At 51.6% G+C, this 12538-nt stretch overlaps 1 protein-coding gene across 1 annotated transcript in view; it reads left to right on the top strand.

The window, feature by feature from the left end:
• Window positions 1-2210: 2210 nt before the first annotated feature.
• Window positions 2211-12538, top strand: part of LOC148595378 (olfactory receptor 14C36-like) — a 57049-nt gene continuing 46721 nt past the window's right edge. Inside the window, exon 1 of the mRNA XM_088520931.1 lies at window positions 2211-3141. Coding sequence (XP_088377057.1) covers window positions 2211-3141 — 931 coding nt within the window. The remainder of the gene's footprint in view (window positions 3142-12538) is intronic.

Genomic DNA, 12538 nt, shown 5'->3' with positions numbered 1-12538 from the left:
ATGCACCTTCACGGGGCAGGGCACGCTGCTCCTTTCCTCCAGGTATCGCTGCAGGGGTGTCAAGTGCTGGGTGTGCACACAGGTCTCTCCAGGTTTCTCAATCAGAGCAGCAGCATCCCTGCACCCGAGGGAGCACCCTGGGCAGTGACTCTGCTGCCTGCAATGGTCAGTGCTGCACAGAGAAGCTCTGACAGGGCTGGTCCCAGTCAGCCAGGATCATCTTCCTGTTGACACTGTGCTGTCTCGGTCAAGTCTGCTCACCTTGTTCATGTATAGGACATGTCCCAGGAGTCTTTTCAAGAGGAAGGTCTAGAGAAGGGCTACTTCCAAGGGCAGGAACTTTCCTCTTCCCATATGCACTTTCCGTTATCTCCCTAACTGCTGCAGGGAGAAGAGAGGAGTGTATTCTGTTTTGCCAAGGTAGTGGACTCAAGCCTTCCCTCTCAGAGATCAATAGGTCTGTGAGAAACTTTATAGAGCCTCTTCAACCCACCTTAGTCTGCAGACAGCATCAGCATCGCCTTTGTGCAACTTATTTTACTTGCTCCGTAAAGTGCTTGCACAGCGATGCCCCTGGACAGTGCCCTGTCCCCAGAGGCTTGTGTAGGGCAGAACTGAGCACACAGAAGTGATGTCTCTGTGAGCACAGACTGACAAAAATTGTTGGGACAGAGTAAGGTGCCATCAGGGACTGCTGTGGGCAGCAGAGATGGTCAGGGAAGGAGAGGGAAGTGCCCACCATGATGGGAGGATGGATTTGGGGAAGTCATGCTCAGTCCTTCCAATGCAGACACCTTCCTCTGAGCAAGCCCTGCCACGTCTCCTCTGCCACCCAGCAGCCTCTCTGCCCTGACAGCCTTGGGGTCCAGGGTATCAGCCCACTCCACTGCAGCCAGATCCCTGGCAAAGGACAGGGGCATCCCTCCTGCTATGGGCACATTTCCTGCTGCCCAGTATAGGGGCTTCAGATGCATGGCCTGCAGTGTCACCCTGTGTGAGGTAGCATGCCCACATAGGTGAGGTAAGGGTGTTCCTGAGCGCCCCTCTGCCTGTCTTCCCTTTCTCCCCTTGGCAGAAGGATCGCAGGATTGCTCCTTGTTTCCCCTCCTGTTCTTCTCTTGGGCTCCCTGGGGTTGCAGAGTTTTCAGATGCAGTTCAGATACCTACCCTGCAAGCTGTGGAGGAGAGGAATATGCATGGGAGTGAGGCGCCTCCAGTGCCCTCTAACCTGTGCAACTCCAGGAAATGCAGCCCATGGGTTTAGAAACTGACCTAACACTCCCTTAAGCAGAGTCCATCTTCAATGCAACTTCATTTGACCATTTTGCCTGTAATGTCTTAACAGACTTGGAGGTGCCCTCAGGAGGGACATTGCTGCCTCCTGCCATCTTTGTGATGTCCAGGAGACCTCTGAAGAATCTGTTACAGAGACTGAGACTATGAAAAAACGGTTTGGAAACTGCATATGGGCAGCTGAAAAGAGCCCTGCATATTCTTGGCTAGAAGTGAAGCTTGGAGAACAGGTGCCCTGAGAAAGGGAGAGGAGTTGGAGATCCAAGGTTTTGAAACTGGACTTGTCTGCTCTTAGGAGGGGCTGGGTTCTTTCTAGGACAACTGATTAGGGTGATCATCAGGCACCTCAATGGGGATTGGGCACACAACAGCTGCAATCAAGGCTAATAGGCAGAGGAGCTCTCCTCACTCTGCATAACGTGACTATAAATCCATTTTCTCATGATTCCCAGGAGAAATGCTGAAAAATTCTGCCTGTGAGGAACACTCTGCAGAGGTGAGAGGGGCATCCCAAAGAAAATACATGTCAAAATAAATGTTAAAAATCCCCAAATTGTGCTCTCAATACAGGTTCATTAGCAGTAGTGCTGTAGATACTGAAAAGCCCGTTAACAAACCAGGGGGATTTCACCTGAAAAAATGTGAATCTCAGAGATCATCTCTTGTCTCCTTCCCACTACTGTAGGGCTAGACAGACTTCTCTGGAGCCCATGCGGAGATGCCCCTGCTCCTCACAGCACATTCAGCCACCCCACGCTGAGGCTCAAGGAGCTGCACAAAGATCTCCATGAAGAAAGGCAAGGTGGGCAGTGTATTAGAACTGGAACAAGTCGGGAGATATTTAACCTTAAAACTCTGGGATAACTGCCCAATATCTTTTCTTTTTTGAACAATCCACAGAGCCTGGAGAGAATGAAATGTCCAACAGCAGCTCCCTCAACGAGTTCCTCCTCCTGCCATTCGCAGACACACGGGAGCTGCAGCTCTTGCACTTCTCGCTCTTCCTGGCCATCTACCTGGCTGCCCTCCTGGCCAACGGCCTCATCATCACAGCCGTAGCCTGCGACCACCGCCTCCACACCCCCATGTACTTCTTCCTCCTCAACCTCTCCCTCCTCGACCTGGCCTCCATCTCCACAACTGTTCCCAAAGCCATGGCCAATTCCCTGTGGAACACCAGGGCCATTTCCTACTCGGGATGTGTTTGGCAGGTCTTATGTTTTACTATTTCCATGTCAGCTGAGTATTCTCTTCTCACGGTTATGGCCTATGACCGCTACGTTGCCATCTGCAAACCCCTGCACTACGGGATGCTGCTGGGCATCAGGGCTTGTGTCAAAATGGCAGCAGCGGCCTGGGCCAGTGGTTTCCTCAATGCTCTCCTGCACACTGGGAACACATTTTCCCTGCCCCTCTGCCAAGGCAATGTGGTGGAGCAGTTCTTCTGTGAGATCCCCCAGATCCTCAAGCTCTCCTGCTCAGTTTCCTACCTCAGGGAAACTGGGATTATCGTGGCTAGTGCCTGTTTAGTCTTTGGATGTTTCGTTTTCATTGTGGTGTCCTATGTGCAGATCTTCAGAGCAGTGCTGAGGATCCTGTCAGAGCAGGGCTGGCACAAAGCCTTTTCCATGTGCCTGCTGCACCTGGCTGTGGTCTCCCTGTTTCTCAGCACATGTGCATTTGCCTACCTGAAGCCCCCCTCCATCTCCTTCCCATCTCTGGATCTGGTGCTGGCTGTTCTGTACTCTGTGGTGCCTCCAGCAGTGAACCCCCTCATCTACAGCATGAGGAACAAGGAGCTCAAGGATGCCATTAGGAAAGTGATTTCGTGGACCTTTTTAAGCAGTGGTAATTTTTTCACATCTCTCCACAAATGACACTTTCTGTATCCCATAACTGGATTAAGCATTGTTTCTTCATGTTATTTTTATTATGGCTTTTACTAGTGATAATAATTGTTATCGTGTTGCTACACAACTACTTGTATTCATTCCCCTTTTTACGGTGTCTGCTCTGTCTCACCTGATACCCTCAATTGTGTCGAATGCTGGACAAGGACTGTCTCCCTAACAGTATCTCTGTAATAAAGTGATTTCTATCAGTACAGTGCGTGAAAGCTGGGCTTTTCCTCCAAAGCTGGTGTCAAGAATAGGCTCAAGGACTTGCACCCCTCAAGGGCCTGCTGCACAGGATTCTCCATGGGTTCAGCAACACAGAGCTCAGAATCATGTAATGATCTTTCAGAGACCAAGGGCTGGTTTGGGAATTCCCCTATCAGAGTCCAAGGATAGTGGAGATGCTGAATGGTCATGGATTTACACATGCACAGTTCTCCTACGTATTAAGGCACAGTGTTAGATGGCTGTTCTCATGGAGGGGAAGCTGGCGGTGTCAGGAGAGCACAGAGATCCTGCTGGGACAGCATATGCCTGGGATGGACTGTGAGTAGAGCCTCATAAAGGGAGAGCTGCTCAAAGATGGAGTTTCTTAGAGGTAAAGCACTGGGTATTCACAGGCAAAAGAGGACTCTGCAGTCTCAGGAGAGGCAGGGAGGACTCAACCGTTAGGAAGAAGGGAGAACGGAAAGCCCTCTGGGTCACCATGTATCAAATACCACGGGCAGGATGTATAGACACAAATGGACACAACGAGCACCCTTGGAAATGCTCTGCAGTCCAGGTGCCCTGGGCTGTGCAGTCATCTGCAGTCCCCCAGAGGGATTAGAGGTCGTGATACCCATTTGGTTGGTGCTGACTCCCACCCCTGGTCACAGGGGCACTGAAATGTCACCCTTAGCCACTTTATCTCCTCCCCCTCCCCCCTCCATATCCTTCCCAGCTCTGGATCTCTCTGCACTGGCCATTCTGTACTCAGTGGTGCCTCCAGGACTGAACCCCCTTGTCTACAGCATGAGGAACAAGGAGCTCAAGGAAGCACTGAGGAAACTTCCTCAATGGGTGCAATGTCAGTGCCAAAAACTGTCCTGTGTGCAGTCACTTGTCATTCCCATGTACTTGGCATGATACATGTGCTCTTCATTTATTTCTTTCTGAATTTTTACTCTTACCTTCCTGATAAAATAATAAATAATTATTTAAAATACAATACAACAATACAGCAGGAACAAAAGGTGGACTAGGGAATATACGGGCCTGCTGCTAAATGGGCCAAGAGCCCTGGTGAGAGAGGAAACAGAAAAGGCCATCTTTCCCACAGGCTTTGGTGCTAAGAGTGACCCTCAGGAATCCTAGGCCCTGGAGACCATGGAGAAATGGAGAAAGGAAGACTTTCCCTTGCTGGAGGAGGATCTGAGTAGGGCTCACTTCAGCAAACTGGACACCCACAAAACCATGGGTTCTGAGGGGACTCTCTTGCACTGTTCAGTGCCCATGTCTGACAGAGCTCCATGAACTGGAAGAAATCGAGTCCCTCCAGTTACACTGCTTGCACCTCTGGCCCTTGGCAAGTGACCTTCACACATCAGAGACTCCCTGAGCACTGCCTGACAGATGCAAAAAGGGGCTCACATTGGAATGCTGCATTTATGGCACTGCATCTCACACTGCTTTCATGCCTCCTGATGGTTAGCTTGCTTCCCTTTACCCCTTCTCTGTTTGTCACACTGCACCATTGCAAGTGTCACGATCACATCTCAAAGTGCACAAGTGGCAATTTCTCCTCTGGTGTTATTCCTGTGTTTCACACCTCAGACAACTTCTCCTGCCACCTGCATGGTCAAAGTGTCAACTGGGAATAGAAGAAGCTGAGCGCAAAGAAGGACATTGCTCTACCTTGCTTGGTCTTGTTACAGGCATTGCCTGGTTCAGGCTGGGCTGCTTTTTCTTGGAGAGCAGCAAGAGAAGAGGCATCTTTCCCTTCTTTTAAAAGTCATCAGGCAATAATTTGCATCCTGCTTGTAACACACACTTGCTACTCAGGGCCATTTGGACCAGGGGCTTGGGGCATGCAAAGGGGCACGATGAGAAAGAAGAGCACCGGCACAGCTCTGGGGCACATGGGGCAACGGGAAAAACCAGACACCACTGGAAAGAATGGTCTTATTTCATTATTAATATTAAGGTGGTACAGAATAATACATTTAACAAAATCAGCTTACTACACACTCAGGTTTAGCAACAGACAAAATAGGCAAGGTAACGCACCTAACCATTACTATATGAGAAAGGGAAGAGTGATTAAAAGATACATCACCAATTGCCAAAATATGTTACTGTCATACAGATTGACAGTCACTGGGGAGTCCCTGTTGTGGCAAGGATTTGGAGAACCTTCCTGGCAACTGGGAGGTCTTACGTGGTGCATCCACCCGTGGGGTCTCCAAAATCGTGGCAAGAGTGTCCACCTTTGTAGAGTAAAATCAGCAAATCATGATAACTTGCATTTTGTTTGTGATCAGTAACCTCTGATCTGGCATAATTTCCCTATCATGTGGGATGAGGGTCTGGTCAGAGCCCAGGCCTCGCATGGGAGGGTTCCCTTCACAGTCAAAAACAGCCGCACAAGAGCTCAAAAAAGCTACAGTTTAATAAGCCTCCGTGCAAGCTGGCATGAGCAATTCTACAGGCGAGTGTTGTGTACTGCAAAGGCAGTGCCGTATTCATCTCTAAGTCAACCCCGACTCGGGCCTGTCATTCGGGCCCTGGCACTCCAGTTCCTCACGTTCCACTCTGTTGTGACACACCAGGTTATACTCGTCCCCACATTGTGGGGCTGCCAAGAGATTTCCTTGGTAGTGGTAAGCAGCATGAAAAGAGGAAACAAGACCAAAATACAGCTTGGGAAGCTCAGATTGGGCAACAGGATGAAGAAATATCACTTGAAGGATAGTGCAGTGGTGCTACAGGGCACCCAGAGCGAGTCTGTCACCACCCATGGCTTTATGTTTCAAGAAACAGCCACTGAGGATGGAAAAGCTCTCAATGAAGGGAAGGAGAACCTCTTGTGAGCACCTGCTGGGGAAGCAGATTGGGTGTCCATAGTCTGCAGGGACACAGGAGCAGGTCTAGGATGACCCATGGTAGAGATGGCCAAGGGCGCTGCCAAGGCCTCAACAGAATGGAGGTCTTTATCCTCTTGTCTATGGCTGTTGTGTCTGTCACCGAGGCCTACCCCGAATCATCAGGACTTCTTTACCCTCTTTATCCTTCTGGGGACCCTGGGAGGTGTCGTGTGTTTGTCCTGCACTCAGCATTGCAGACCCTCACCCAAACTCTGATGCCAGGGAGGACGTGGGCAGCACATGGAGGAAAGGATCTCCCTTCCCAGGTTTTCTCTGCCTGTGCTTGGCCAATGTGTGTTGACAAAATACATCAAGAGTGTACTCAGCATCAGAGCCACCTCATTTTTTCTATGATTATATTTTTATAATCTTACCAATGATTATATTTTTTAGCTTTAATCAGCCCCTGGTGAGTTCCTGTAGTTAATGGCCTCAGTGGGATTCATTAATGCTCTACAAAACTTCAGGGTTTCCTTCTGACTTTGACTTCTTCAGTGATTTCTTCAATCTCCTTTCAATAGCTGCAATTCATGGACTCAGCTCCAAGTACTGCATGGAACTCATTAAAAAGCAAAAAGCCCTGATACACCAGAACTCTCCCTGCTATTTCCTTCAAATGTCCATGGCTAATTGGAGAGGTTTGGAGAGTGTAGCTGAAAGCTGAAGACAACAATCATATACAAGTATTTCATCTTTTTAAAGTTTTCTGTTATTATTCTAAAGAATAGGTGACAGCACACCATCCCATTCATAGCCATCCAGAGTGACTCCTAATGAAATCAGCACATGTAGGAAAAGCAGTGTCCCAGAGATCAGGCACTGTATGCACAATCTTCCTTGCCATCTCCCCAGCCCTACCATTTCCCTCATCAACCTCTTGGGAATTTAAATTACTCATATTGAAAGCTAGCCTTACTCTACCTACGTCTGTACTCGATGTTACAGCTCACCTGCCCCAATTCTCACCTGCTCTACTTAGACAACTGGCTGCCAACAGGCACAGGGGGATCTTCTTTTAATTACAAAGAAACAAAAAGATAAAGCAGAGTATAGTTTCATGGAAAATAATGACACTCTTTAAGTGTATGCTAAGTCCATACAATCTGTACATATAGTAAGGACTTGGATAATAGGACAGACTATGGAAAGACAGAGCAAGCTTTAACCTCCCTAAAGGGCAAACCAGCTGCTGGGTCTCTGAGCGAACAGAGTAACAGGAGGAGTCACAATGTGTGCAGATCGTGTCTTAAGGGGATGTTAGAAATTGCCAGTTTAAACAGGACTTGTGGAAATGGGAGAGTTCCGTAGATGCACAAGAGACAGGGAGAGAATGGGCCAAGACACCCAGACTGCAGAGCTGGGCTCACAGCATCACTGATGAGCTGCCACAGACTGAATAAGCAACCCAAAGAAGTCCTTCCTTTGGCAGTGACTTGGAAAGCCACATCTCTGACAGGGTTCCAGGGAGATAGGGTTTCTCTTTTTCAAGATGGTCCCCAGGACTATGCAGAGATGAGGAAGAGCAGGAAGGGCGTTTGCAGCGATGTTCCTCAACTTCATCAGCTGCAGAGCAGGGAGCTGGTCATTTCACAAACTGCTCATGGAGTCAAATGAAATGGGGACTAATGAGTGAGATGGGGACTGCTGGATCAACACCCACAGCCCGGACCTCAGTTCTTGTTCCCAGTGATCCTGCTGCTCTCCAACAAGGCTCCCAGCTTCAGGAGCTCCTTCCCGAGGTGTCACACCGAAACTGTCACTGCAAAGACCCCTGTGGATCCCAGGCTGTGGCAGTGGCTGCACAGGGCTGGAGGCTGCTGCAGGAGTCCTGCCTGAGTGTCTCACCTTGCTCAGGGGACAACGTGGTAGCAAGGACTCCTGGGGCTGGGGCTTCTCCAAGCCCCAAGGCTCCTGTGGGGCAGCTCCAACCCTTGTGTGGGTGCTGGGGGCAGAAGGACAGAATCCAGGGCAGGTTTCCCTGGCACTGGCTGCCCCTCTTCTCCCCCACGCCGGGGTGGGCAGTGCTGGCTGAGCCCAACACAGCAGCTCACACAGCCCCCAAGGCCCCCACACCAGCACCCCCAGCACCCGCAGCCCCGAGCTGGGCTCCCCTCCCTGCCCCGGCCCCGCACAGACCCCAGCACAGCCAGGAGTCCCGCGGGGCCTCACAGCCAATGGCTGCGCTGGGCATGATGAGGTCACTGCTGCCGCAGCCCCTGATAGGCCAGCTGCAGGGAGAGGGCGTGGCTGCTGCTTGGGAGGTCCCCGCTGCGGGCAGAGCTGATTGGGCAGCAGCAGGGCTGGCTCTGCCTGGTGACTGTGAGGTCACCGCTCCCGCAGCGCCTCATTGGGCAGCAGCCGGGCCCTGCGGGGCTCTGCGCTGCTGAGATCATCTCTGCGGAGCAGCTGCTGAGCCCGGGCTGGGCTCCTGGCGGGGAAGGGCTGGGGAGGCCATTGCTGCCCTGGAGGGCAGGGCCAGAGAGCTGGGCGGGACGGCGCTGTGACGTCATGTCTTTGTGAGTGCCTGATTGGCCGGCAGCAGGCAGGCAGGCGTGGGCGGTGGGTGGGGGGTCTCTGTGGTGAGGGGAGCTGAGAGGGCAGCAGTGGTTCCTGTGTGGGGAAGGGGGTTGAGGAAGCTGCTGTCTCTGAAGGCCACAGGCAGCAGCAGGGATGTGGTGGGTTTGCACCTGTGAGGTCACCTCCATGTGAGCAGCTGGGTTTGGGGTTTAGGCTTTAGGGTTGTGATCAGTGGTGCAGAGCCTAGTTGGAGACCTGCAATTGTTGGTATCAGGAGTCAAAACCTGTTCAGTTTATTAATGAGTGACCTGAAGGGACAGAGTTCACCCTCAGCAAGTTTTCTGAGGATAGAAAGATGGGAGGAATGGCTGATAGCCCAGAGGTCTGTGCAGGCTTTACGAGGGACCTGGACAGCCTGGAGAGTTGGGGGTAGAGGAGCCTCATGAAGTTCAACATGGGCAAGTGCAGGGTCTTGCAGCTAGGAAGGAATAACCCCATGCACCAGGACAGGCTGGGGGTTGACCTGTTGGAGAGCAGCTCCGCAAATAGTGACCTGGGAATCGTGGTTGGCAACAAATTGAGCATGAGCCATGAGTGTGCCGCTGTGGCCACTGATACAGGTGGCTGAGGTCTGATGGTACTAAGAGTGCCCCCACAATATTGCAATGGCAGGAGATGTCTTTGGGTGGCCACTAGCTCCAGGCTGTGGTGTTTCACTGCGGGTGCAGGAATCGCCTCCACTGCCCCTTCCCTGGGCCTCCTGGGTCCCCACTGCCTCCCTGAGGATTGCAGAGCCCTCCTTTCTCCATGTGCACCTGGGTTTAGTGATGTACCTTCTGGTCCCTGCACTGTGAGTCATCCCTGTTTCGTTAAAGCTGCACTCAGTGCCCACTTCCAGGCAAACCCTGTGCCTGGAGATCCCCTGGGGGTTCTCTCATCAGCACAGTCACGTGTGGGGCAGCGTGGCACAGGCAATGCAGAGACCATTGCCTGTCTGCAGTGGTCACTGAGAGATGGACCCTAGATTGAGGGTAACAGATCACCCTGGAATGCTGAGGTCATCCCCTGGATCTCATGGAGTTCACAAGGAGAAGAGCAGGCCCCTTTGTGGTTGCACAACCTTGGGCATATTTTTTGATTCCAGTTTCTAAACAGAGGCCACATTTAGGACCATCATAGGGAAGATCCCCTTTTAGCAAGGAAATGTTATTCTGGAATCCAGCTGTGGCTTAAGGGAGCTCACGGACTGGTCCTGCCTGTTGCTCCAGGGTACGAGGGAAAACAAGCCTATCTCTACCAGGTTATGAGAGTTCCTGGGCCATATCTGCAGAATAAAGTATGGAAGGACAGCACGGAAGTGAGGAGGCCAACTCTAAATAGAGAAAGTCCTGCTGCCCTCCTGGAATGTGTCTTCAGGAAAGATGAACCGCCATGGGAAGGCTGCCTCTAGACTTTCCTTCAATGCATTCATGTTTAATTTTGTGTGTTGGAGCTTTGCATGGAACCATGGAAAGCTGTGGTGACACTTGGTTACTTGGACACATGACTCTGTACCCCAGAGGTCCCTTGGTGTCAGTGCTGGAAAAGACGCTGCAGAGGGAAACTCTCCTCCCTGCACGGGGCACATCCAAGGGAGCTCAAAGAAGCGGCTCAGAGAATCCCCCCTCTCTGCTAGTGAAGGGGGAAGCCTGGCTTCCTGCTTTATCATGGTCTATGTTTAAGTGCAAAATGAGAGATTCCTGTGCAGTTGTGACAAAAACTAGGTATCTTTATTTTATTATTTATTATTTTAAGATGGATGTAAAAGCGAGAAGTAAAAAAGAAAGAAATGGATAAAATACAGCCTCAATGGCAGATATCCTGGTGAGTGAATGAAACAGTTGTTACCACGGACCTTTTACCCACTGGATGTATTTCTTCAGTGCCTCCTTGAGCTCCTTGTTCCTCATGCTGTAGATGAGGGGATTCAGGGCTGGAGGCACCACCGAGTACAGAATGGACACAACCATATTTAGAAGTGGGGAGGAGATGGAGGGGGGCTTCAGGTAGGCAAAAAATACATTAATGACAAACAAGGACACCACAGCCAGGTGCGGGAGGCACATGGAAAAGGCTTTGTGCCGGCCCTGCTCGGAGGGGATCCTCAGCACAGCTCTGAAGATCCGCACATAGGAAACCACAATGAAAGTGAAACACCCGAAGAATAAACAGGCGCTAACCACAATTATCCCAACTTCCCTGAGGTAGGAGTCTGAGCAGGAGAGCTTGAGGATCTGGGGGATCTCACAGAAGAACTGCTCCACCACATTGCCTTGGCAGAGGGGTAGGGAAAATGTGTTCCCAGTGTGCAGGAGAGCATAGAGAAAGCTACTGGCCCACACAGCTGCTGTCATTTTGACACAAGCTCTGCTACCCAGGAGGGTCCTGTAGTGCAGGGGTCTGCAGATGGCAACGTAGCGGTCATAGGCCATGACTGTGAGGAGATAATACTCTGCAGATACAAAAAAAAAGAAGAAAAAGACCTGCCCAGCACATTCCAAGTATGAAATGACCCTGATGTTCCACAGAGAATTGTGCATGGATTTTGGGATAGTCGTGGAGATGGATCCAAGGTCGAGGAGGGAGAGGTTGAGAAGGAAGAAGTACATGGGGGTGTGGAGGTGGTGGTCGCAGGCTACGGCTGTGATGATGAGGCCGTTGACCAGGAGGGCAGCCAGGTAGATGGCCAGGAAGATTGAGAAGTGCAAGAGCTGCAGCTCCCGCCTGTCTGAGAACAGCAGGAGGAGGAACTCGTTGAGGGAGCTGCTGTTGGACATTTGTTCCTTTGCAGCATAGGGGCAATATCTGAGGAAGAAAAGACATGGACAAGTTAGAGAAAACTTCTCTGAGCAAAACTTCCTCATATCCTTGCCCAAACACACACTCATTGCCTCCCCCCCGTTTTAGCAGGACCATCCTTGAGCTCTATGGCTTCAGCTCTTGGCCTTGATGCTGGGGGAGCAGAGCTGGCCTCTCCATCTGCCTTGGTCCCAATTGCCCCGTGCTCTCACCTTGGAGGTGTAGGACGTTTGCACTCGTGTTACCCCTCAATTAAATGGCAGAGGATTCCTTTACATCACGTCCACCAGCACTCTTTTGGAGGGGATGTCAGGCAGGTTTCCACCCTCCCCTCGGAGCCAGCAACACCTTGGGCTCCTGCCAGCTGCCCACATCCACCTCCCTGCAGCAATTCTGTGACCTCAGATTCCAGGAGGCTTCTCCCTGGGGCACCCAGACAGCCCCTGCTGTAACGGGGGAGCTGAGCTCTTCCAGAGGGCAGCTTGCAGCCCAGACGGGCACCCAGGGGGATGGCAGGACGTCCTAAGGATGGGGTGTCCTGATGAGAGAGGTGGCTCATTCCAAGCTCCTCCAACCGCACTGCCCTGAGCCCCACAGTTTAGAAGGCACTTGGGCACCTCACAGTCCAGGACCCATCTGCATGGCAGGACCCACAGGGCCAGTGTCTGACCTGCATCAGAAACCCCCTGCCCACAGAGTCCAAGGGAAGGAGAAGGGCAGCATGGGCAGGTGGGATCATGGAGTAACACCATGATAGCTGTGCCGAGGGAGGCAGGGCCTGGCAGGGACAGAGGGGCACTCAGATGTGTCTCCTCTCCTGGACATCTGGCTGCTCTGGGACAACTCCTGCCCTGGCCCCCATGGCCTGGA

This window comes from Tinamus guttatus, unplaced genomic scaffold, assembly GCF_059628265.1.
Source record: "Tinamus guttatus ecotype Peru unplaced genomic scaffold, ASM5962826v1 Tinamus_guttatus_pri_ptg000106l, whole genome shotgun sequence".
NCBI lineage: Eukaryota > Metazoa > Chordata > Aves > Tinamiformes > Tinamidae > Tinamus > Tinamus guttatus.
This window is presented reverse-complemented; position numbering and strand designations above follow the sequence as displayed.